The sequence below is a fragment of the Sinocyclocheilus anshuiensis genome, unplaced genomic scaffold (genome assembly GCF_001515605.1).
Source record: "Sinocyclocheilus anshuiensis isolate Anshui unplaced genomic scaffold, SAMN03320099.WGS_v1.1 scaffold225, whole genome shotgun sequence".
NCBI lineage: Eukaryota > Metazoa > Chordata > Actinopteri > Cypriniformes > Cyprinidae > Sinocyclocheilus > Sinocyclocheilus anshuiensis.
Genome location: NW_015539845.1, coordinates 44,335 through 70,859, shown reverse-complemented (window position 1 = coordinate 70,859; position 26,525 = coordinate 44,335). Strand labels below are relative to the sequence as shown.

Here is a 26,525-nt window from a genome sequence, read left to right as displayed (position 1 = left end):
ACGAGTTTCACAATTTGAGCTGAATTACTGAAATAAATGAACTTTTCCACAACATTCTAATTTATTGAGATGCACCTGTACACAGCAGTTGCGCCTGGTTTGCCGTTGGTTGGTGGTTTGCACATATGTAGACTAGTGCAGGTTAGTTTGCACACTTTAATAGTATTTATAGCTCCTAACAGGCTGTGCGACTATGAGGAATGATTACCTCAAAATGTACGTCAGTATGCAGTTTTCCCTATTGCTCAAGTGCCAGTGATTATCCCTCTGTGTGCCAATGTTGGCACACATGCCATAGGTTGCCGACCCCTGTATTAGACAGATGCCAACATTAACAGGTTAGATGATATGCCTTATTCATGAACACCATGAATAACTTTACTTTTAGATTACAATTTTGGTACTGTGTTGGGTCATTATTTGATGTGCAATGTAAAATCTTGGCTAAACTTGTTAAGAGCCACTGACCTAATTTACATTGACTGACTTTTCACTCACTTTGCCTGAAAGGCGTTATTTGTGCCACGATGGTCCAGGTCATGGCAGAAACACCCAACCATAAGAGCGAGAGTCTCTGTGTCTGTCAGCACCTCCTGGAACCCAGCAGTCTGGACCACAACAGAAAAACCTACTACTACATATCCTCCAATTCAGTGATTAAATTATGGCTTGAAAGATCATTGTTGATTAAAACTATGTGCATTTACAGCCATTACCTGAGAATATCATTACAGGCATAGTTCACCCAAAAATGAAAGTCTTGTCATCATTTACTGCCAATAACACTTGTTCCAAACTTGTATGACTTTCTTTTCTCTGTTGAACTCCGAAGGTGTTTATCTCTTCCATATGATAAAAGTGGATGTGGACAGGGGCTGTGAAGCTCCAAAAAGGCAAAAAGCACCTTAAAACCATTATAAAGGTAATCTATATGACTTGTTTGCAACATAGTCAAACAATAACTTTGTGTGAGGAACAGCCAATTCAAGCCATTATTCACAAAAAATACTGCCTTCCCTTGTGAAAAAGAAATGCCCTTTAGCATACTTGATATTTACTTTTAATTTTTATTTAATTTTAATTTGTAATGGAAATAATATACTTGAAAAAAAACACTGTCAGGATTATAGCCTGTTTTGTTTTGTTTTGTTTTGTTTTGTTTTATTTTATATGCCTTTGTTGCCTGTCTGTTTCATTGGTTCCCGTTTCTATGGTTTCTGATTAGCCTGCACCTGTTTCTGTTCTCCCTGATTACACTCCCTGTATATTTAAGCCCTGTGTTTCCTTAGTTCTGGTCCATTCTCGTCTGTGTAAAGGTGTTGTGTAATCTGTTTTCTGAGTAAGTTTTGTATTAAAGACTGTTTTTTGGATAATTTGTCTTTGTGCGCTACTTACTGCAATCCTACGTGACAGAAGAACGGACCTAAACCAAACGTGTGGCGGCATCTTTTTTTGTTTCTCCCCCCTCAATATAGATACACCAGCTGTACATCTGCTCTGTTTGGAGCAAGAGGATCACTCCCTCGAGGACCATACGAGGGAATTTTTATATCTGGCATACCTGACCCATTAACCAGACAGCTGCTGGTGTACTTTTTACTACGTTGAACTTAACAACTCAACCTAGGCTAAGTTGTCCTGGGAAGGTCCTCGTGGGGGAGCTTCGCTGCCTGAGTGGAGTGGGTGTTAGTGAACTGTGACTCGCCCTTCACCGTCTGCCCAGTGGTGGACATCGCCAGCCCCACTCCTGATCCAGAGCCCAGCCAGCCATCATCCTACTGCACGAAGCAATCGTCTGAACCCGCTCCAGACGGAGATGCAGAGCCTGCTGCGATTCACGAGTCAGCGTAAAAGGAAGCGACTGATCCTGTCATTGTCCCGGAGCCTGAACCTCACGACGCGTCTGACCAAGTGTGTGAGCCGGCAACATCGCCCGTCTCTGGGGGAGTTTTAGTGGAGTATGAGGGAATGGAGCCCTGCCCACACTCTCGCTACCGAGGGTGAGCTGTCGCTGGCCTCTGAGCCTTTTTCGAATATTCTGGAAGAATTTGATCCCCTATTTCTCCTGTCTCAACTGACCCCGCCCAGTCCGGTATCTCCTGTGTCTCTGCTGGTTCCGCCCAGCTTAGAATCTCCTGCGTCTCCTGAATATCCTGTGTCTCCTGAGTTCCTGACCAGCCTCCCTCTCCCACCTCCTCTTCCAGAATCTGCCTGGTTCCTTGGCCTCGCCTCCTCTGACTCCTATCAGTCCTTCGGCTCATTCTCAGTCTGCTCCACCCTGTTGCTGCCTTTGTCCTCAGTCGCTACGGCTCCACCGCAGTCTTCCGTGTCCCCCTCTCTGCCTCTGTTGCATGAGCCGTCAGCTCTGCCTCAGCCCTCCGGTGTCACCCTGGCTCTCTGTCTACTTGGCTCCACCTGGGTCTCCACCTCCAACAGCTCCATCTCTATCACTCGTCCCCATGGTGTCGTCAAGGGCTTCTACACCATAGCTTCTCGCTCCCTTGACTCCACCCTGGGACCTTGTCCTGGCTGGACTCTGGTTTCCCACCTGGCTCCTCCTGCTCCTGACTCCTCCCTCCATCCTAACCACCCTAGTATTTCCCGTAGTCTCCTTCCACTGGTTCCGGCTCTTCACCTGCTCCACGCCCTCCTCCAGAGCCCCCTCCCTCCCTCCTCAGTTGGTCCAGTTCCGGTGCGAGGATGCGCCTTCCAGGAGGAGGGGGGCGGGGGGCTAATGTCAGGATTATAGCCTGTTTTGGTTTTGTTTTATTTCATATGCCTTTGGTGCCTGTCTGTTTCTTTGGTTCCCGTTTCCCCCTCTAGTTAGTGTCTATGGTTTCTGATTAGCCTGCACCTCTTTCTGTTCTCCCTAATTACACTTCCTGTATATTTAAGCCCTGTGTTTCCTTAGTTCTTCTGTTCTCGTCTGTGAAAAGGTGTTGTGTGATCTGTTTTCTGAATGAGTTTGTATTGATCTTTTCAATAATTTATCTTTGTGCGCTACTTACTGCAACCCTATGTGACACATACTAACACATACAGATGCTAACTGAATGTAATGTTTTGGGCACATAAACAGTACATGCTTGGTAATTGCAATTAAATGAAAGTGCATTATAGTTCAAACTTATTAATTAAAATGATATTAGCTGAACTTTAAAGTGCTGTTTTGAACATCTTTGAAATCTTTATATGCAGTTTCCTAATTACTTCTATTGTCTTTGAAATATGGTTATTGCCGATGTACTGACAAGCATTTATGTTAAACTACAATGTTCTTGTATAAAGTAATTTCTGTTGAAACTTGTTTCCAATGTATTTAAATATATTGGTAGCACTTCATTTTACAATCCTGTTCCGCATGTACATATCATGTACTTGTAGTAATTAAAATAACTGAGTAATAACTAGGTACTAACACTAAACCTTCCCCAAAACCTAACCCATAGTTACCTTATATTATCCAGTACTTTCTTAGGTAAGTACACTGTAAGTACAGGTAAATGCACATACTGTATAATAAAGTGAAACCAATATATTTGTAATTAAACATTTGTAATAATGAAGTTGCAATTTAGTACATTTAAAATATATTAACTCTATAATATCAAATAACATATTACAGTTAAAATTATCAAGTACTTTAGTGCTTTAGTGTGTTAGTCAAAACTCAACACATCGGAATAAGTGTACTTCTTTAAAGCACAACAAAGGATTACTAATTACTAAAACATAATGATTTAAAATGTACTTTAAAGTAAAACCTTTAATTTTACAATATTACAGTGCACATAAAAGTGTACTTAAGTGTGTTAAGGAGCAGTCATGAAAGTATACTCTATTTAAGCACACTTAAGTAAAGTTTAAAAAATATATACTTTATACTTATACGATTTGAAGTACACTATTTAAAGTGTACAGTTTTCACAAGGGTTGGCAATAACGGTCACCATTCACTGTGTGGAAAAGGGCAGCTTATGTTCTACTATTTTTATGCTGCACAGAAGAAGAAAGTCATACAGGTTTTGACCAAACATTAGAGTGATTAAATGATGACTTTTCATTCATAAATGAACTAGCAAAACTCATATTTCAGGCCACTTCGATCATCATCTGTGACTTACGGTGATCATAACAAACATGCACTGCGAGACGTTGAAGGCATGCCTCCAGTTGTGATAGGCTACGGTGCGGTAGTTCTTCCTCACGGTAAGCAGCCAGCGGCACAGCACCTGAGCAGGAAAAAAAACCGCACACTATAGTATTCACACCATAGCTCCAGACCCCCCCCCCAATTGTGTTCCAGGAACCAGCCTGCAGCACAGTATCTCACCAATCCATAACCCAGCACTCCCTGCTGCACACAGCATACATATGTAAGCAGCATTTCACTCTTCCAGTCAGTTGGCTTTTCACCCATGGTGATTGCCTCACCTCATAATCAATTTTGAATTTCTGCACGACACCAAGCTCCAAAAACATCCGCAGGGAGGCAGTGATCATGGCGTCATTGTCCAGAGAAAAGTCATTAAAGTGGAGCTCATCAATCCCGAGCTCACTGCTTAGGGGAATCTTAGCAGCCTGAGAGAGGAGAGGGGACAATCTCAGCAACTCCAATAGCAAGGCAATTAAACACCAGAGCAGAGCCTGATCCACTGAGGGCTCAGACAGATAGAGTATATTACACTCTGCCATTTCAATTATTAATACTTCAACTCTCTCAAGTCTGAGACCCACCATCTATAAATTTCTAGGAAACTTTGGGGGCTAAGATGTTTTTTACACATCCATCTCTCTAATGTATGAGTTTCATTTGAAGTTTTCATCACGTCTCTCTGGAGAAAAGGTTCAAACATTCTATATGCTACTGATCTGTGAATCTTATACCAGCCTTTTAAAGGTGTGTTGTATCACATTTTGCAACACTACAGAATCTAGCTCTATACAATATGTTGTTGATATTCAATTCATATGTGACCCTGGACCACAAAACCAGTCTTAAGTCGCTTGGGTATATTTGTAGCAATAGCCAAAAATACATTGTATGGGTCAAAATTATAGATTTTTCTTTTATGCCAAAAATCATTAGGATATTAAAGGGGTCCTATTATCCAAAGTCTTGATTTTGTTTTGGGGGTGTACTAGAACATGCTCTCATGCTTGGTGGTTCGAAAAACGCATTATTTTTCACATAATTTACATTATTAAAATACCTTTCTCCCCAGGCTGGCACAAACGGCTCGATTAGTTCCGGCTTTGATGAAGGTCCACCTTCCGAAAAACAAAATGTGTTGTGATTGGTTAGCTGTCCCAGTGCGTTGTGATTGGCGAACAGCTTAGACGGTGTTTCAGTATTGCAATGCCCCCTGCTCCGTCTTTCAACAAAAGCTTTTTGGCGAATCCGGCACTGTACTGTGTCATGTTGTGGAAGCTGTCCTCAGTAAAATGCGCAGCACACAATAGCAAATTGGGGTTATAATGCTCAGGAACAGAGTTAAAAAATAAATTGCAATTATAAATAAACCCGCTTCCGGAAGCCCAAACAAAGACGTTTGGGCACGGAGGTGAAAAAAACAGCGTTTCAGGCGGTCGCGCACCGGACGAGAAGCGCAGCGTCGCGTCGCGCCACATCTTTAAAATTCAAATACATTATTTTCTATGAGTGTAGGCACACCGACGGCGCTTCGGCGTCTGTCCGCGGCGCCCAGCTACGTCGTGTTGTACTTGTAAGAATTGTTCTAGACATGCCGAAAATTTGAAGCTACAGCACAGCAGCTCTTCTTCTTCGTTTTCTCTGATGCACTAACTCTGCAGCAGCACTTCTTCGTCGTCGTCTCGTCTGATGCACTCACTCAACCAAGCGTGCTAACCACAACCTCGCCCCTCCCCACCCCCCAACCATTCCAATTTCTGTAGGCGGGAATTATTTGTAATGCTATTCTAATGAGCCTCTTTGTGATATCACAAAGCCCGGAAAACAAACGCTGTAGTCCAAACGAGCCGTTCGTTGTAGTTCTTGAAAAGGGATTTAAAAAAAAATGAAATATCTCCGTTTGAAGTGGACTTTTTAAATCTTTTTTATGCCCAAACATACACACTACACACGGACTAAAATTTAAAAAGTGAAAAAGCATAATAGGACCCCTTTAAGTAAAGATCATGTTCCATGAAGATATTTTGTGAATTTCCTACTGTAAATATATTAAAACTTAACTTTTGATTAGTAATATGCATTGTTAAGAACTTCATTTGGACAACTTTAAAGGCGATTTTCTCAATATTTTGATTTTTTTGCACCCTCAGATTCCAGATTTTCAAATAGTTGTATCTTGGCCAAATATTATCCAATCCTAACAACCATACATCAATGGAAAGCTTATTTATTCAGCTTTCAGCTTTCAGATTTTAAAAAATTGACCCTTATGACTGGTTTTGTGGTTCAGAGTCACATATGTGCTTTATTACATTACATTACATCATATTACCAAAGGATTTCTAATATTTATAAAAAGTCTAGAACTGATATTGAATAAACAAATAGTAAAATTGTAAATTACAAATTATAAAATGAGTAGTTTTACTCAAATAGTTTTTAGTAAAAAGTTGCACTTTTGCTATATTTATAGTTATAGCTTTATTGCTATGCAATATGTTTTTAAGTTTTAAATTAAGATACATGTTAAAAAATAAAGAAATAAGAAAAAAGTAATCAATAAAATAATTTTTGTTGTTCCTTGGATGCATTTTTTTATTATTAAGAAATTTACTTGAAATACACTACAATCCAAATCTTGTATGCTCGCCAAAGCTGCATTTGAAAAAAATAAAAAATAAATACAGTAAAATAGCATACAAATAATACAGTAAAATAAGTAATATTGTGAAATATTATTACAATTTAAAACTGTTTTCTATTTTAACATATTTTATCCCCTTAACTGTCACACACATTTTTCAACATAGACGTGAAAGTGCACGATCCAAACTTAAATGTTTATAATTCATGAATGAAAACATTTTGTAACATGATATTGATGTACCATTTTCATGGTAATGCAATATCTGATTTTAAAATGGTTTTCAAAGGATGAATTTTGAGATTTTAAGTTTTCAATTGATATATAATTTCTGATGATTTCTAAAGTGTGATAGAGAAAAAGGCAACAAAGAAGACTTTTTTTGACAAAGGTCAGAACTCCTGTTATGATTTAGATTTTTGAGGTGCACTCTTGTCAAAAATGAATCTATTACTTTTCCTACATAATTTTTAACAAAAACATTGGTGAAATATCTATTTAGGAGTCTTAGACCTTTCCAACGATATAAAATTTGTCATGATTAGATTAGGATTTAACTGTAATATAGTTTAGTAAACTTGAACTATACAGAGGGGACGGGTGACAGTTAAGAGGTTAAAATGTAATTTCTTCCTGTGATGGCAAAGCTGAATTTTCAGCAGCCATTCCTTCAGTATTCAGTGTCTCATGATCCTTCAAAAAATTATTCTAATATGCAGATTTGTTGCTCAAGAAACATTTCTTACTACTATGTTGAAACAGTTGTGTGGCTTTATGTTTGCGTGGAAACTGTGATACATTTTTTCAAGATTCTTTGATTAATAGAAAGTTCAAAAGAACAGTATTTGAAATAGAAATCTTTATAACATTATAAATGTGACAGTGTCTGTAATTTTTCGGTATTACTGAATAATATAAATTTTCGAAAGGTATAGAAAATATATAACTGGTCAAAAATGTTAGCGCATGTAAAACATTGTTTTACATATAAATAATGAATTTAAAACACTAGTATATTTTCAGTGCTGATGCATCTAGTTTGTATGGACTTAATTTCCATATTTTATCTTACCTTCAGTCGATCAACCTCTGCCTTGGAGCATGTAGCATGATAGGACAGCATCTGGGAAAAGACAGAAACAACAATACAATATGCACATTATGTAACCATACCACGCATGCACAATAAATTCTTTCTACTGGTCTGACAGATTTATATGCAGGCAAACAATGTAGCTGTTATGTTAATGAGCAGTTTAAAACATAAAAAGAAATTACCAATGAGAGATATTACTCACATCTAGAGCCACAGACTGCTTGGCCCAAGCCTTTTTCACCTGGTTATACATCATTGTGTTGTTAATGCCCAGACCACAGAAAATAACAAATGCCTGTGAGGATCAACGGAAATGAAAATTACTCATGCGTATGATTTATGAAAGCATCAGTAGTGTAAGTAAGTATGCATGGTATGTAAAATATTAATTGGTCATTTTATTCCAACATCAAATGTTTGAATAAAGTCACACCTCAAATAATCTTTGATCTGCATCATTAAATGTCTTCCTGTCCAAGCGATTCAGAATCTGGGCAACACCTAATGAAAGTAGGATGTTATTTTAGTTGTTGTTTTTGTGGGTTTGTATATAAGCAATTAAGCATTTGTGTGGGGAAACTCACCAATAATCTGATGTGTCCGATTCCAGATGGGGACACATAAAACTGATCTGATATGGAAACCAGAAGCCTGGTCCGCCTGAGTAAGAAACACAATGCTTGCATGATACGTGTGTGTGTTTGAGTATACTTGGGTTCATATACGTGTTTAAAGGTGATTACACCCTTGTGAAAAAGAAGTGCACTTAATTGAATTGAATGTGTACTTGCAGTGTACTTTAAATCTTAAAAGTGTACTTGCATGAATATTAGTTAAAAAAAAAGCCATTGGAGTTTAGTGAAAGAAAGTACACTTCTATGATTTCTTTACACACTTAAAAAGTGCAGTTTGTAATAATGTCAAATTAAAAGCTCTACTTTAAAATACATTTTAAATAATTGTTTTAATAATCTTTTGTCATTCTTTAAAGAAGGACAGTTATTTTGATGTGTTGACTAACAAGCTAAAGATAAAAGATGACATAAAAGTTTCAATAGAAATAACATTTTGTACATTTTAGTTTACCATAAATGTTTGCCAGTACATTCAGCAGAACACTAGCAATATTTCAAAAATAATTGAAATAGTTCAAAGTAATTAAAAGTAATTATGTTTTACTGTTATTAAGTCCTTCTGAAGTGGGTCAAAACAGCACTTTTTAGTTCAACTAATTTTATTTAATATTAATTTAAATGATAATACATTTCATTTAATTGTAAATAAACAGTGTCTGAAAACATTACAGTCAGTCTACACTTAAGTATATTATTTTAAAGTATATTTTTCCATATTATATATATGTATATTATACATAGTATATTATATTAAGTAATCTTTTAAGTATGCTCAAGTCTACTTCTTTTTCACCAGGGCACATTAGATTACTGCTGCTAGAATGTGAGAGATGTGCAGTTGGGGTTGGAACTGCACTTTCGAGCAGACCAAACGATCAAAACGAACGTGAAACCTTAGTGGGTGGTTTCTTAGTTGGGTGTGTTCTTAAAAAAGCACACTTAAGTTCAACTAATTGTATTTAATATTAATTGTATACTATAATACCTGTTCATTTAATTGTAATGCAATAAATTACAGTCAGCCTACACTTAAGTATATCATTTTAAAGCATATTTTTCCATAATAAGTACTTTTTTTTAAGTATGCTTAAGTGTACTTTTTTTTCACAAGTGCATACTATCTAGATGACTGCTGCTAGTATGCTAGTTTAGACTCAACTGGCAGCATGAGAGAGATGTGGGCTTGGAATCATACTTTGGTTTGGGCCAAGTGATCAACATGAAACTGGTCTGTGAGGGTGTGTTCTGCTCACCTCAGCATCAAAGCGGGGATCCTGACAGACGTCACTGATGTTAACAGGCAGCCCGGTTGATGCTACCAACTCAGCAATGCTGTTATTGATCAGCCAGTCCGAGCAAGACACCTTCTCCATGCTGACTTTGTCAAATGCACCCACATACACACAAACACACATACTGAGCCTGGTATACATTATTGGACATCCCTCTTACATTACATATGCTAAAAAATACACATTTAGCAGTTTGTCATAGTATTAAAAGGCCTGTTATTCTCACCTGATGTCATGATCAACGCTGCACAGTGGAGACATGAGCTCAAACGTCTGGGAGAACTTGACTACCTATGAGCACAGCAAGAGAACAACTAGATCTTTATATATCTGAAGCAAATGTGGGTAGTGTTTGCTGTAAAACATTTGCTGCTACAATGCTTGGGTCTTTTTCAGGACATTGCTTAGGTGTTCTGAGCATTTTTAGTCCATTGCTATGTACTGTAGTTGCTAGGGTTTTCTGGGTGGTTGCGATATGATTGCTTACTGGTTTCAAGATATATTGTGATATTCTGGTACCTATATGGCTATATGGCTTGGGTCCATCTTTTAAATATAAGTCTGAGGTGTATTTACAACTAGTTTTATTGTTCATCAGTCATCATAAATCTGATTGCTTATAAATGCATGAGTTGAGGTAGAAGTGTGGTTGATACATTATTTGAAAACGCACATATAATGACAATTTTAAATGAATTATGGATTTTACCAGATAATATAAAATATTAGTTAGACTGATTATCCAACAAGCAATAGGATGAACTGATATTGTAATGAACTAAAATTTAGCAATGGTAAAATTTCTGACTAATTACGGTGATTTTGTTTCTAAAACAAAGCGAACAGTTCATGTTATGCCGTACTCAACATGCAGACACTGAGCATCATCTGTATAACACTATTTTCCTTGCTTCTTATCAGGTGTGCAACAACTTCTTCTGTGATAACACTGGACTATCAAGTGCTGAAGCACGGTGCCCTCTACTGGATGAATGGTATATATAGTCAGTGACAACAATGCATGCAATACAACAGTCACCTGCAAAGAAAAAGCACAGACTGCTGTTCCTTTATAAAGTCTAGCTATATAGATCACTACAGTGCTGACTTATTTTGTAGGCCAACCCAGAAGTTAACATCACCCAGGTTCCCTTGACAAAAATCCAATAGGATTTTTCCACTGGCTTTTGGATTGTTGTAGAAAATAACAATTCTTACATGTTTTGTTCATCATGATAATCTTCACAAATGAAGTTTCAGTCTTTATTTTAAATTCTGAATGGTTTGATTTAGAATACTTTGCAGGAGCACGATTATAAATACAATGAGGCTGTAAAAGTGGACTAATGAGTAGATGGGACCTTAATGACCCAACAACCTCTTTATTCCCATTTCTCTACTTGTTAGCAACCACCTTTTTAAAAAGCTTTACAAAAATCACAAGGTGGTATTACTGATGATAGAATAATTCATCAAAATATCTTAAACCTTTGTTAACGAAACCAAAAACCCATTCAAAAAGCTATTGACTTCAGGATAATGGATCTAATTTCTGTGTTTATATGTCATCCCTGCAGTACTCTATTGTCATTATATTACAGATTCAAACATTTTTTTTTATTTGCTTTTGTTTAAAGAAAGTTCTTTAGCTTTATTTTACATAAAAGTTATAATAACAAATATAATAAATAACTTAATGAATTATACAAATGGACTATAAATGGAATAGTTACATAAAATTTGCTTTTCTCGTCTTATTTTTTTGTGTGTGTGTGACATAATTCCACTTTAAGCCCCGTGGAACTCCTAAGGTATCATTCCTGTCCATAGCACAAACGCAATGAGTTACGTGCCACATTTCAATACTTAAGTGAACGTATTACTCTAAAAACTCTAAGAATCAGCAACAGTGATGCTCTCTTTACCAAACACCAGAGAAGTGCGAGAACATTGGACATAAAGACAATTGAGAAGGCCAATGAGAGGATGCCCAGCTGAATTAGTTAAGAATGGTGGAAGGTGGAATGGATAGAGAAAGATAAGAAAACACAGAAGAATAAGGATGGACCAAATTCATGCCAGAAAAAAGAAAAAGAAGACTAAAAATCGATCTCACAGGAGAATGGATGTCTTCTAGCAGAAGCACCGAGCAGCGCTCACACTGAAGCAATGTCAGCGCACGCTGCATGATCTTTCTCACGATCTTCTCCAGGTCCGTCTGCTCCTCAAACAGATCATTCACCACCTCCAGCAGGGCCTTGAAGAACAGCAACAGCTCCAAATGTATTCAGATAACACAGGCCTTCAAGCGGATTATTAAATATTTTAAACCTTGAGACCTGAAGATTGTAAACAAGCTTACAAAATCAAGCAACACACTGTCTGAGATGTCTAGAAGTCTAGAGGCAGATTTTGAATCAGTCTGAAAAACTGGGTTTTATTCAGCAACATTTCTGCAGGTCTTGACTCACCCTGCTCCTCTCATACTCCTTGCGGGATTCGGAGAAGAGTTTGGCATTGGAGATCGATATTCCGCAGAATGGTAGATACATTTGCAGCACCTGTAGAGAGAAGTGTGATGCTTTCAAAGCTTAGGTCTGATGGATGCATGATGGTGAGATATTGAGAGGGAAAAAAACAACAGCAGAAGAACTGGAGGCATAACCAGTTCATCAGTTTATTTCTAGGGCATTTATAACAGCACAGCCTGTGTATCTGCTTTCAGCACTGCTTGGCATAAATAATTCTAAAGAGAAATTCTGTGCTATTAATTACTATCTATAGAGAGCTGTTTTGAAGCAGCGATGAAAGTGAAGGGATGAGATGTGCGGGTACAGACTGCCTAGTGCCCAGAGACTGCAGGACTGGATCTGCTGTACTGAAACTTAAGAGCTGATTCTGAGGTATGGCATTCACATGTGCTGTTTTAGCCAATGACAATGATGACCTCTGTTCTGTGAACAAGTCTGAGAAATTACTGGTAGGAAAGCAACACAGCAGGTGAATTCCAAATGGTGGTTTTGCGCCCTTGAAGGACACTTCAGGAAGGGTCGCCATTTATAGGGGTGTTCCAAATGAAAGTAAACAACCGAATCCCTTCATGAAGGGCCTATTCATCAAGGGTATATGTGAAGGTCACTTCAAAAAATAATTGTATAATTTATGGTCACGTGACCCGAGTCCTTGGATTCATTTTAAAGCTAGATAATTAGAAAATTCGAGTTAACATATAAACAGAATAATTCTAGTTGTTTTGTTTTATTGCAATATTTTACACACGTTTTCGTCATGCATTTCATCTGAAGTTTAAATATGTTTTATTTATTTTATTTATTTATTTAATCATTTAGCAGACGCTTTTATCCAAAGCCATCCAAAGTGCACACACACAGCAGTGAACACACACTGTGAACACACACCCGGAGCAGTGGGCAGCCATTTTTTGCAGTTGGGGGTTCAGTGCCTTGCTCAAGGGCACCTCAATCGTGGTATTGAAGGTGGGAGAGAGCGCTGTACATTCACTCCCCCCACCTACAATCCCTGCCGGTACGAGACTCGAACCCGCAAACTTTGGGTTACGAGTCCGACTCTCTAACCATTAGGCCTAGTCTATAATAGACTATTTTTAATGGCAGGTTCCATAGTGACAACTTACCCCAATATAGTGTAACAACATGCTCCCCTACTGGCAGGTCAACTGAATTGTTTCTCGTATGTGTAATAACGGTGGAAATGTTCAATAGCTTTTATGTGCCCAAGACCTACTATATGTGCCTACATTATTCTCAAAAATAAACCTGAGAAATATTCACTGTAAAAAATTCAAAATTGTGACTACTGGCCCCGGGCTCCCCAATAATTTATTTATCATGTACAGCGTTTTAAAAGGGATTTTTAAACGTTTGTTATTGTGCAATGTTAAAAGTAAATGTAAGTCAAAGATGCAATCTATCCATTTTTGTCTTGCGCAACGCAAATTTTAATTTGTTTTAGTCGAACTTTTATTTTTTATCTTTTTTACATTCCCTCGAAACTGAACGCTCAACTTACTGTCTGGCGAAAGCAATGTTATTTAGTGTCTATTTGGCAACAGGTAAAATAAGCACTGACTAACATGCAATCTAACATGTATAATTCCTGGAAGCATAAAAACCCTGTTGAAAATGACATGCTTATATATATATATATATATATATATATATATATATATATACATGCTAATATTAATATAGAACGAAAGTTTTTTTTTTTCTTTTTCTTTTGAGCAACTGGGATGGTGCCCCCCTGGGAGTTGGTGCCCTACGCAAACTGCGTACTCTGCGTATAGGGAGTGGCGGTACTGCCAGTGGTTTCTACAGTCTACTTGAGAAACCCTGTTGAAAATGACATACTTATATATATATATATATATATATATATATATATATAAACTCTTAACCTTCAACCTTTTGTTTCTACGTCCTTTGGGTAAACCATCAAGCACCCAATAATTCGTAACCTGACTGCGTAATTGCCGTAATTGTATAGTTGCAAGTCTACCTCGTATGCGTTCGGGATGTTGACGGTTTCTCCGTGTTCTGCTACATAACCTATGATGCCTTTTCCCCACGGAACCTGCACCTCGTTTGAGTCCAGAGTGCTTGAAGAGGGTCGCACCGTCGTACCCGAGTGCACATCAAAAAATTTGGACACCAGTGTCCTCTTATGAGACGGTCCCTCCACTAGGAAAAGCGAACACCTGTCTGCGTTTACCATGATGCACACATTGATAAGAATCTTGTAGCTGAGGTTCGGCATGTCAAGTTCGTTAGAAATGTCCTTAACCAGTTCGAGGAAGAACTCCCTCTCGTTGGACTCTTTGAGTCTGTATTTGTAGTCAATAGCGCTGGATGCATATTGAGGCACGTTCACCCGGGACTCGAGCAGCTCGCTCAAGATGTGCGCGGTGGTCGGCGGTAACGAACTGGCTTTCCGCAGGAGTGCGCGCCGTCGCATACTTGACTGAGACTCGTGAGCCGTGAGACTGACTTGCTCATCGTAGGTCCGGTGCGCCGTCATCGCTTTGGACCGGGCGAAGTTCCTGCGGAGCTCCATGTGGGACGATCTGCGCTTTAGCCCATCGGGGTTCGTGGGCCAGAACGGATCCCTCGCGACCCCGCGTTTCTCCTCCACCGGAGAGGTTTTGGACGGCTGATGCTCTTTGAGCCATCTGATCAGGGTGTCACATTTTCCCTTCCTGACGAGATACTCCTCAAAAAGCTCCGGATGGCAATCCAAAAATGCCTCCACGTCCGAAAAATCAAAAGTTGTCATGTCGGTAGTCGAAAAGCCACAGCCAAAGTGTTCAGGAGTCGTTTACAGTAACGCTCAGCTCACTACTGCTGCACACACTTCACACATCCATCTGCCATTTACATATCACTGTTCGCCAGCCTTCCTCATCACAGTCTTTTATGAGGCTCGTGGAGTTGAACAGCGACATAAATAATTAAATGTGACTGATGCGCGATGACGTTTAAATATAATTAGCAGTTTGTTCAAGCAGTTGGCAGGTAAGACGCAGATTTCCTCTGGGAGGGACCTAAATTAACATGAAAGCAAACCAATCGTCATCTGTTGACTGAAAATTAATATTTCTTTTTGTGTGTCTAGTGGAAGTTTAATGAGTCTGTTTTTGTTTCGTGAAGCTCTTTTATGTGATCTGCATGTGTGTGTGTATGTGTGTGAGAAAGAGAGATTATTTTTCAATACCTTCCTTTATTAAACACTTTTAAAGTAGCCCCAGACTGAAAATTATGACTGCTTTCATTTGTCATTAAAGAATCCCTTTAATCTAAGTCTGTTCACATTATGTATATTCCAACAGGATGAAAAGCCCATTTTTTCTGTTTGCACAGTCATAATGAATTGTATATTACAAAAACCTGTGTGAATTAAAATTTGTATTGCTTTATTGTCACCAAAGGGAAATTTGTCTCAGATTCTATGGTGCTGTACACATATGCAAGACATCCTCACACTTCTTCAAATCATTAAGTAAATAAGAGCAGTAAATAATAATACCACATTACATATTTGGCAGATGCCAATGCAACTTGAGTTCATGTATCCATTGGAAATCACACCCATGAGCTTGGCATTGCAATACTGTTTGAACTACAGGAAAACACAAAAATTAAATGCAAACATCCCAAAACAATATTTGCCATAAATTAATACCATACAGAACAGTATATGGACAAATCAAATAACTTGACACAAAATAAATAGGATGAACTTTGCAAAGTTTTTTTTGCAAAAGTGGGACAGTAATTGTAGATTTATAGCAAATTAGTGTGCAGCTTAAATACAATACAATACAATATCATATTTAGAGCATATTTCTTCTATAAAGTGACAAAGAAATCAGTATATGTACCTGCATGCAAATTATGTCAGCTTAAACTGGTTTTTGGAACATAGTAGCTGGTTTGTTACTAGTTCAAGATGGTCTACCAGCCCCAACCAGCTTGATCAGTCTTAAAAAAAGTGTCCCACTTTATAACTGCAGTATATTTGTAATTGACCATTCAATCAGATTTTAAAACCATAATAAAAGTTTAATTTGATTTTTGACTCCTGAATGAAACGCTATGATGATGTCAGACAAATAAAAATATTTTCAGGATGACAAAGATCCTCTTTGCATATGTGCTGTATATAAGAATATGAGGTTTATGTAATTTCACATCTGTTCACCTTTGCATGTCTTCTCTTTCTATACTATTAATTTCAAACACTGACTGACACACACACACACACACACACACACACACACACACAGACCTTCACTTACCCTGAATAAGGCATTATGTGCTTGTTCAGCTTCTTTCATTCCAACAGAACTCTTTCTGACTTTGTTGTTTTTATGCTGTTAAAAACTTTTTTTTTTTTGACAAAGAATTCAGCTGTGAACTGGTTCTGCTTTGAGATAATATATATCCTCAGCTTTAACTCTAGAACTTTCTGGGATCTGTCCAGAGAGCATTTATATGTTTTAATTAACATAAATGTTTCATCCATGGATGTGTAATGCAGACAGGTCTTCAATAAACAATTTTATCAGATTCTGGGATTGTGGTGTAATGCAACACATTAGGCAGGAGATGTTTGCTTATGCTCCATCAAAGAGCCTCCATGGTGTTCCTCTGAGCTTGATAGGTTAATCGCTTAAGCACATTTAAATAGTTTTCTGTGTGCGTTTTAGCCTATACCTGTTAATGTTCATTAGTAAGATGAGGCACTGCTGCAGCCTTGACGTTTAAACCAGCCTCTAATGGCCTGCAGCAGTATATTCTGACACAGGCTAATGAAACCTGTTCTCTATAGTTGAGTATTAACAAGCAACCAAGGGAGTGGGAGTATTACATTAAAGGTGTAATACTGAATATATTGCTCAACACAGTCTTATAAATAAGGCCGGTCAGTGGAAGTGCTTGGCAAGCAGTTGGCGGTGCATCTGGACAGGGTCTGATATATTGATCGGTGCATTCACGTTTTGATTGAACACCACAGGGCAAATATTTATGCAAAGATAGTGAGTGGGAGTTCTTCATCAGGAGTGTACATTTTCGAAAACAACAGGATAGATTAAATGTATGTTTTATGTAATGTACAATATGGGATATAATGAAATGATGTTCATAAAAAGACTGAATTGTGGAAGTGAAGCGTTTCAGGACCATGGACAGCTCTCCTGCTGTTTTAAATGGAGAGCAGCGATGATGAGTTAGTCACTAGGTGGGAATAAATTTAGAAACATAAAGGATATATTAAACAAGCACACGAGTCTTTAAAAATAATTTTCTAGCATTAAAGCTAACTGAATGAACAGTGGAGCTTCTACTCATTATGATGTCAAAATGCAATATGTGACTATTGTGCACAGGTCTGCATTCTTTTTAATCACTTGAAACACAAACACAAAATGAATTAAGCTGACTGTTTTTCAAGAGTAAGGATCATTTTCTCTCTTATTTCTGCTGATATTACACTCAATGGAAAATTAAGGAGAGAGCAAGGCCATGTTTTTTATACTATCAGAATATTTGAGTGTCTTGAGTACAGGCAAATGTAAAATAACTTTAGTAAGCAGAGCTGCATCCATTCCTTCAGTTGAAGTCTCTGTAAAGAAACTTTATGTTTGATTATGCTTAAAATAATGACATAAAAATGAAAAATATTATTTCTAGATTCTTAAAGGAATAGTTCACCCGAAAATGAAAATTTGCTGAAAATCTACCCACCAAGCCATCCAATATGTAGATGAGATTGTTTCTTCATCAAAACAGATTTGGAGAAATTCAGCATTACGTCACTTGCTCTCCAATGGTTCCTCTGCAGTGAATGGGTGCCGTCAGAATGAGAGTTTAAACAGCTGAGTTAGGGTTAGGTTATCTTGTGAAGTGAAAACCTGCATGTTTGTAATAAACAAATCCATCATTAAGACATTTTTAACTTCAAACTTGCTTCCTGTTAAACTACAAGTCCTTTATCCATAATATCACTTTCTCAAGTGAAAAAGTCATGTCATCTGAATCAGGAGAGAAATATGAACAGATCAAGCACGATTTACATGCAAAACTAGTCCAAAAAGTTCTAAAATGGATTATGGACTCATGTTTTGGCCAGAAGCAAGGCAGTTAAAATGTGTTAATGATAGATTTATTACAAATACACAGCTTTTTGTTCACGAGACATTAAATGATGGACTGGAGTTGTGTGGATTACTTGTGGATTTTTGTGAAGTTTTTATCAGCTGTTTGGACTCTCATTCTGACTTATTGAGTGATGTAATGCTACATTTCTCCAATTTGTTCCCAATGAAGAAACAAATTCATTTACATCTTGGATGGCCTGAGGTTTTTTATTTTCTTAGCAAATTTTCATTTTTCATTCAACTCAACACAACTCTCTTGACACTACTTTATTTATAGAGCACTTTCAACACCACAAGTGGAACCAAAGTGCTGTACAGAGAAAGATAAAAGGGAAAATAGAAACAAAAACATAAAATCAATGCAAACATATGACATGCACAGCTTATAAAGCATTTCCAAATGCTAAAGAAAACAAAAAAGTTTTAAGCACACTCTGTTTACACTCAATGTAGGAAAATATTTTACAGACAGAGGAAGGTCATTCCAGAGCCTAGGAGCTGCAACAGAGAATGTCCGATCACCTTTACATTTTAAACGAGATCGCGGAACCATAAGGAGCAATTGATCATTTGAGTGCAGAGATCTACTAGATTGACATAAACTGATTAAATCAGTAACATACTCAGGTGCTAGGCCATGTAGAGCCTTAAAAACATACAACAACACTTTCTGAATTCTGTATCGTATGGGTAACCAATGCAGATTGTTTAACACAGGAGTAATATGCTCTCTCTTCTTAGTACCCGTTAAAAGTCTGGCAGCTGAGTTCTGAACAAGCTGCAAATGAGAGAGAAAGAGGCTTGACTCACCCAGATACAACACATTACAGTAATCCAAACGGGATGACACAAGAGCATGAACAACCTACTCCATATCTTCAAAAGAGAGGATAGACTTAAATTTAGCTATTGATCTAAGATGGAAAAAACTATTCTTAACAACAGCGTTGATTTGCTGGTCAAATTTAAGCTCAGATTCAAAAATGACACCAAGGTTTCCTACGCTAGACAGTTTTTTCTCCCCAAGAAACAACCCCAGGCAACCATAAACACCCTCTACACACTCCTTATTACAAAATAAAATCTCTGTCTTATTCTAATTCAGTTGGAAAAAGTTATTCACCAACCAGCACTTAACCTCAGTCAAACATTCATGCAGGGACTGAATGGCACATTTCTGCCCATGTTTCAGTGGTAAATAAATTTGAGAATCATCCACATACGTATGATAGTGAATCCAAAATTTCTCAAAAATAGAACCTAGAGGAAGCATTTAAAGGGAAAATAAAACTGGTCCTAGAATAGAACCCTTATTAACAATTTTACAATTTTGCACCTCTTAAAACTCAGACTGTATCTTTCACTGACTCTGCACCCTGGTTTACTCCTGAACTCCGCCAGCTAAAAACTAGAGGGCGGCGTTTGGAACGCCTTTATAAACGAACTGGACTTATGATACATAGAGAGCTGTATAAAGAACATGTTCATCTTTATAAGGATGTTCTTTCTGCTGCCAAACATGGACAGGTCTTCAATAAACAATTTTATCAGATTCTGGGATTGTGGTGTAATGCAACACATTAGGCAGGAGATGTTTGCTTATGCTCCATCAAAGAGCCTCCATGGTGTTCCTCTGAGCTTGATAGGTTAATCGCTTAAGCACATTTAAATAGTTTTCTGTGTGCGTTTTAGCCTATACCTGTTAATGTTCATTAGTAAGATGAGGCACTGCTGCAGCCTTGACGTTTAAACCAGCCTCTAATGGCCTGCAGCAGTATATTCTGACACAGGCTAATGAAACCTGTTCTCTATAGTTGAGTATTAACAAGCAACCAAGGGAGTGGGAGTATTACATTAAAGGTGTAATACTGAATATATTGCTCAACACAGTCTTATAAATAAGGCCGGTCAGTGGAAGTGCTTGGCAAGCAGTTGGCGGTGCATCTGGACAGGGTCTGATATATTGATCGGTGCATTCACGTTTTGATTGAACACCACAGGGCAAATATTTATGCAAAGATAGTGAGTGGGAGTTCTTCATCAGGAGTGTACATTTTCGAAAACAACAGGATAGATTAAATGTATGTTTTATGTAATGTACAATATGGGATATAATGAAATGATGTTCATAAAAAGACTGAATTGTGGAAGTGAAGCGTTTCAGGACCATGGACAGCTCTCCTGCTGTTTTAAATGGAGAGCAGCGATGATGAGTTAGTCACTAGGTGGGAATAAATTTAGAAACATAAAGGATATATTAAACAAGCACACGAGTCTTTAAAAATAATTTTCTAGCATTAAAGCTAACTGAATGAACAGTGGAGCTTCTACTCATTATGATGTCAAAATGCAATATGTGACTATTGTGCACAGGTCTGCATTCTTTTTAATCACTTGAAACACAAACACAAAATGAATTAAGCTGACTGTTTTTCAAGAGTAAGGATCATTTTCTCTCTTATTTCTGCTGATATTACACTCAATGGAAAATTAAGGAGAGAGCAAGGCCATGTTTTTTATACTATCAGAATATTTGAGTGTCTTGAGTACAGGCAAATGTAAAATAACTTTAGTAAGCAGAGCTGCATCCATTCCTTCAGTTGAAGTCTCTGTAAAGAAACTTTATGTTTGATTATGCTTAAAATAATGACATAAAAATGAAAAATATTATTTCTAGATTCTTAAAGGAATAGTTCACCCGAAAATGAAAATTTGCTGAAAATCTACCCACCAAGCCATCCAATATGTAGATGAGATTGTTTCTTCATCAAAACAGATTTGGAGAAATTCAGCATTACGTCACTTGCTCTCCAATGGTTCCTCTGCAGTGAATGGGTGCCGTCAGAATGAGAGTTTAAACAGCTGAGTTAGGGTTAGGTTATCTTGTGAAGTGAAAACCTGCATGTTTGTAATAAACAAATCCATCATTAAGACATTTTTAACTTCAAACTTGCTTCCTGTTAAACTACAAGTCCTTTATCCATAATATCACTTTCTCAAGTGAAAAAGTCATGTCATCTGAATCAGGAGAGAAATATGAACAGATCAAGCACGATTTACATGCAAAACTAGTCCAAAAAGTTCTAAAATGGATTATGGACTCATGTTTTGGCCAGAAGCAAGGCAGTTAAAATGTGTTAATGATAGATTTATTACAAATACACAGCTTTTTGTTCACGAGACATTAAATGATGGACTGGAGTTGTGTGGATTACTTGTGGATTTTTGTGAAGTTTTTATCAGCTGTTTGGACTCTCATTCTGACTTATTGAGTGATGTAATGCTACATTTCTCCAATTTGTTCCCAATGAAGAAACAAATTCATTTACATCTTGGATGGCCTGAGGTTTTTTATTTTCTTAGCAAATTTTCATTTTTCATTCAACTCAACACAACTCTCTTGACACTACTTTATTTATAGAGCACTTTCAACACCACAAGTGGAACCAAAGTGCTGTACAGAGAAAGATAAAAGGGAAAATAGAAACAAAAACATAAAATCAATGCAAACATATGACATGCACAGCTTATAAAGCATTTCCAAATGCTAAAGAAAACAAAAAAGTTTTAAGCACACTCTGTTTACACTCAATGTAGGAAAATATTTTACAGACAGAGGAAGGTCATTCCAGAGCCTAGGAGCTGCAACAGAGAATGTCCGATCACCTTTACATTTTAAACGAGATCGCGGAACCATAAGGAGCAATTGATCATTTGAGTGCAGAGATCTACTAGATTGACATAAACTGATTAAATCAGTAACATACTCAGGTGCTAGGCCATGTAGAGCCTTAAAAACATACAACAACACTTTCTGAATTCTGTATCGTATGGGTAACCAATGCAGATTGTTTAACACAGGAGTAATATGCTCTCTCTTCTTAGTACCCGTTAAAAGTCTGGCAGCTGAGTTCTGAACAAGCTGCAAATGAGAGAGAAAGAGGCTTGACTCACCCAGATACAACACATTACAGTAATCCAAACGGGATGACACAAGAGCATGAACCATATCTTCAATATCTTCAAAAGAGAGGATAGACTTAAATTTAGCTATTGATCTAAGATGGCAAAAACTATCAGCGTTGATTTTGGTCTCCAGCAATATGTGGACTTTCCAACCCATTCTAAAGGCCACACTCTGGACCTTGTTTGCTGTTCAGGTGTTACACCTCTGGACTGTACAGCAACTGCAATACCCATATCCGATCATAAATTGCTTTCTTTCAATGTTAATGTTACACTCTCTAGATCCAGGCAACAACGTTCTATGACATTCCGGAATATAAAAAAGATCAACCCCTCAGCTTTTACTGTTGCAATCACCGACCTCCCACGCAGTGACCATCTCTCTTCCTCTGATGAGCTGGTCTCCTTTTATAATTCTGAATTACGACAGCTCTTGGACAATTTTGCACCTCTTAAAACTAGGACTGTATCTTTCACTAACTCTGCGCCTTGGTTTACTCCTGAACTCCACCAGCTAAAGTCCAGAGGGCGGTGTTTGGAACGCCTTTATAAACGAGTTGGACTTGAGGTACATAGAGAGCTGTATAATGAACATGTTCATCTTTATAAGGATGTTCTCTCTGCTGCCAAACATGAGTTTTATTCGCATTTAATTGAGTCTGGAGATGTTAATACTAAAGCTTTGTTCTCCACTGTAAATCGTATACTGAAACCGCCTGACAGCCTTCCTGTACACCTGTACTGCACTGCTCACTGTGATGAATTTATGCATTTTTTCAGTAACAAAATAACTGCTATCCACCAACAGTTGGCCTCTCTGGCTAACCCATACTCTAATTCAGTTTACAGTGTTTCAACCGATTTCCCCCTTATTCTTTTCTCTTCTTTTACCCTGCCATCTGAATTAGAAATTTCTAATCTTATTCATAAATCTAATTCTTCTACATGCTTACTTGATCCCATACCAACTCACCTGGTAAAAGCCTGTCTTCCTTCTCTTTCTCCTCTTATAACTCGTATTGTTCATACTTCTCTTTTCTCTGGCACTGTTCCATCATCTTTTAAAATAGCTTCTATAACCCCAATTCTTAAAAAACCTGGTGCAGACTCTAACAATTTAGATAACTTCCGTCCCATTTCAAATCTTCCTTTTATTTTGAAAATTCTTGAAAAAGCAGTTGCAGCACAGGTCCAAGCTCACCTTAGTAATAATAACTTATATGAGTGTTTTCAGTCAGGATTTCGTCCCAAGCATAGTACCGAAACCGCCTTGGTGAGAGTAACAAATGATCTGTTAATGGCTGCTGATGGTGGGTCCTTATCTATTCTTGTTTTGCTTGATTTGAGTGCAGCTTTTGATATTTCACACAATATTTTATTAAACTGTTTATCTGCTATTGTTATCTCTGGTATTCCTCTCGCCTGGTTTACTCCATACCTTTCCAATCGCACACAGTTCGTACAATTAAAAAGTTTTCATTCCCATCTCTTTTCTGTTAGCTGTGGCGTCCCCCATGGTTCTGTCCTAGGTCCTCTGTTGTTCCTAATCTATCTTCTCCCACTTGGTAATATCTTTTCTAAATTTGGTATTAAATTTCACTGTTACGCTGATGATACACAACTTTATGTATCTACTAAGCCTGATTCCATTCTTCCACCTATCTGCCTTATTAACTGTCTTCATGAAATAAAAACCTGGTTCTCCGCCAATTTTCTTAAACTTAATGGCAATAAGACTGAAGTACTCCTTGTAGGCACTAACTCTATTCTCTCTAGGTCCTGTAGTCTTTCTTTATCCATTGATGGTTCCTCTGTTTCTCCTTCTTGCCAGGTTAAGAACTTGGAGGTCATCTTTGACAGCATTCTTTTATTTGAGGCTCACATTAATAGTATAACCCGGTCTTGTTACTTTTATCTCCGTAATATTGCTCGCCTTCGTTCATCTCTCACCCCACACAGTACTGCCACTCTAGTTCACTCACTTGTCACCTCTCGCATCGACTACTGTAATTCTCGTTTATTTGGTTTACCACACAAGCTTCTCCATAAACTCCAGTTGGAGTGGAGGCTTCAGCAGACTGACTCTCTTAAACGAGAAGAAGCCTAACAACACTCAACCCTAGTTGAGGAGCTCTTAAGAGTGGAGGTCTCAGCATGACGACTCCCTGAAGTGAGAGGAGACCTAGCTACACTCAACGCCAGAGGCAGTTAGTGAGGCTCAAAAAGAAAGAGCCTACAACTCATATTACTGCCTAAGCGGAGCTCCGGGGAGCGGAGGCTTCAGCAAGACGACTCTCTTAAACGAGAGGAAACCTAACAATGCTCAGCCCTGGTAGGGGGACTCTTAAGAGTGGAGGTTTCAGCATAACGACTCTCTAAAGCGAGAGGAGACCTAGCTAAACTCAACGCCATAGGCAGTTAGTGAGGCTCAAAAAGAAAGAGTCTATTAACTCTTATTACTGCCAATGATAAGGCTTCAGCAGAATGACTCTTAAACGAGAGGAAGCTTAACAACACTCAATCCTAGTTTAGGAGCTCTTAAGACTGGAGGTCTCAGCCTAACGACTTTCTAAAACGAGAGGTGACCTGAGTACACTCAGTGCTAGAGACAGTTAGCGAGGCTCACATAAGAACCTACAAACTAATATTACTGCCTAAGCGGAGCTCTGGAGAGCGGAGGCTTCAGCAGAATCTTCCAATCTTCTGGCAAATTCCCTGTCTCCCATATTTTGTTAAAAAGTCTTAAAATCATACTTAATGATAATTCTGATAAGTGCTTTATCATCTCATAGCATATGTCATCCTTGCCTGGAGAAGTATGTTTGACCCCTGCGAGCGCTCTCTTTAACTCATACAAAGTTAATTCTGAGTCCAGCATACTTCCTGATGGATTCTTTTATTGCTATTTTTCCATTATTTACTAAAACTGGAATATTGTTATTTCTCTGAATCCCTCCCATCTTCCTAATCATATTCCAAACTTCATTAATTTCAATTTCTTCCCCAATTCTATTACAGAATTCTCTCCAGTAATTTCTTTTTGCTTTTCTTACCTCCCTCCTCACTTTTGCCTGTGCTCTCTTAAAGTTAATGTACTCACTAAACAATACAGATTTTCTGGCTTTCTTCATCGCTTTATTTCTTTCCCTAATTGCCTTACTACACTCGTTATTCCACCACGGGACTGCTTTTTGACTATTTATAGTTTTCTTTTTGCCAATTACTTCTTCTGCCGTATTTCTTAACACTTCACTTATTTTCTTACTTAACTCTTCGATACTTTCAATACCATCTTCTATTTCACACATCTTGTTATGACACAATTCTTTAAAAAGCTCCCAGTTGGCTGCATTAAATTTCCATCTTGGAATTCTCTCCACCAAGGTTTGTATGATGTCCACACCAATTTTACACCATATTGGATAGTGATCACTTCCCATTGTACTTTGTTTACTTACATTCCATTCACATTTTCTAGCTAGATTTTCTGACACTAGAGTAATATCTAAAGCTGATTTACGCCCATGATTTACATCTATTCTTGTAAAACATTCATTGTTAATACATACTAACCGTCCCCAATCTAACATTTATAATCTGTTTTAATACTGCCCCATAGTGTATTATGGGCATTGAAATCACCACACCATATTACTTTCTGATTTGTGTTACCTCTTATATTTTCCAATACTTCCTTACTTAACTTTTCACATGGATTGTAAAAATTAACTACTTTAATAGTATGACTCCCTTCCCAGACTTCCATCATAACCACGTCTTGGTCCACACTCACGTCACCCTGCCAATGTCAAGGGCATTGTCGTTTTTTTCATTCATGCTTCAGACACCGGTCACGTTGAAGGCGTTCCCCTAGCGCCCTCTAGAGGACGCAGCGTGGAGTTCCCTTTCGAAAGGGAACCGCTGAAAATCTACTAGCTGTGCAAGGAGTAAGTACACGAGATACAACAGAGGTGGGAACGTTATTAGCCAGAACACCACATGAAAAGTTGGAGCTAAAAAGAACAGTCTTATGATCAGAAA

The 26,525-nt window shown here is 37.9% G+C and overlaps 1 protein-coding gene across 1 annotated transcript in view; it reads right to left on the bottom strand.

Moving 5' to 3' along the window:
* LOC107684552 (dual 3',5'-cyclic-AMP and -GMP phosphodiesterase 11A-like) overlaps positions 1–15,133 on the bottom strand; it is a 22,652-nt gene extending 7,519 nt beyond the window's left edge. Inside the window, exons 1-12 of the mRNA XM_016480838.1 lie at positions 14,360–15,133; positions 12,292–12,381; positions 11,937–12,077; positions 10,047–10,111; positions 9,782–9,944; positions 8,478–8,553; positions 8,327–8,394; positions 8,096–8,188; positions 7,870–7,920; positions 4,435–4,581; positions 4,125–4,232; positions 499–608 (exon numbers count right to left, since the gene is read on the bottom strand). Coding sequence (XP_016336324.1) covers positions 499–608; positions 4,125–4,232; positions 4,435–4,581; positions 7,870–7,920; positions 8,096–8,188; positions 8,327–8,394; positions 8,478–8,553; positions 9,782–9,944; positions 10,047–10,111; positions 11,937–12,077; positions 12,292–12,381; positions 14,360–15,133 — 1,886 coding nt within the window. The remainder of the gene's footprint in view (positions 1–498; positions 609–4,124; positions 4,233–4,434; positions 4,582–7,869; positions 7,921–8,095; positions 8,189–8,326; positions 8,395–8,477; positions 8,554–9,781; positions 9,945–10,046; positions 10,112–11,936; positions 12,078–12,291; positions 12,382–14,359) is intronic.
* Positions 15,134–26,525: the final 11,392 nt, after the last annotated feature.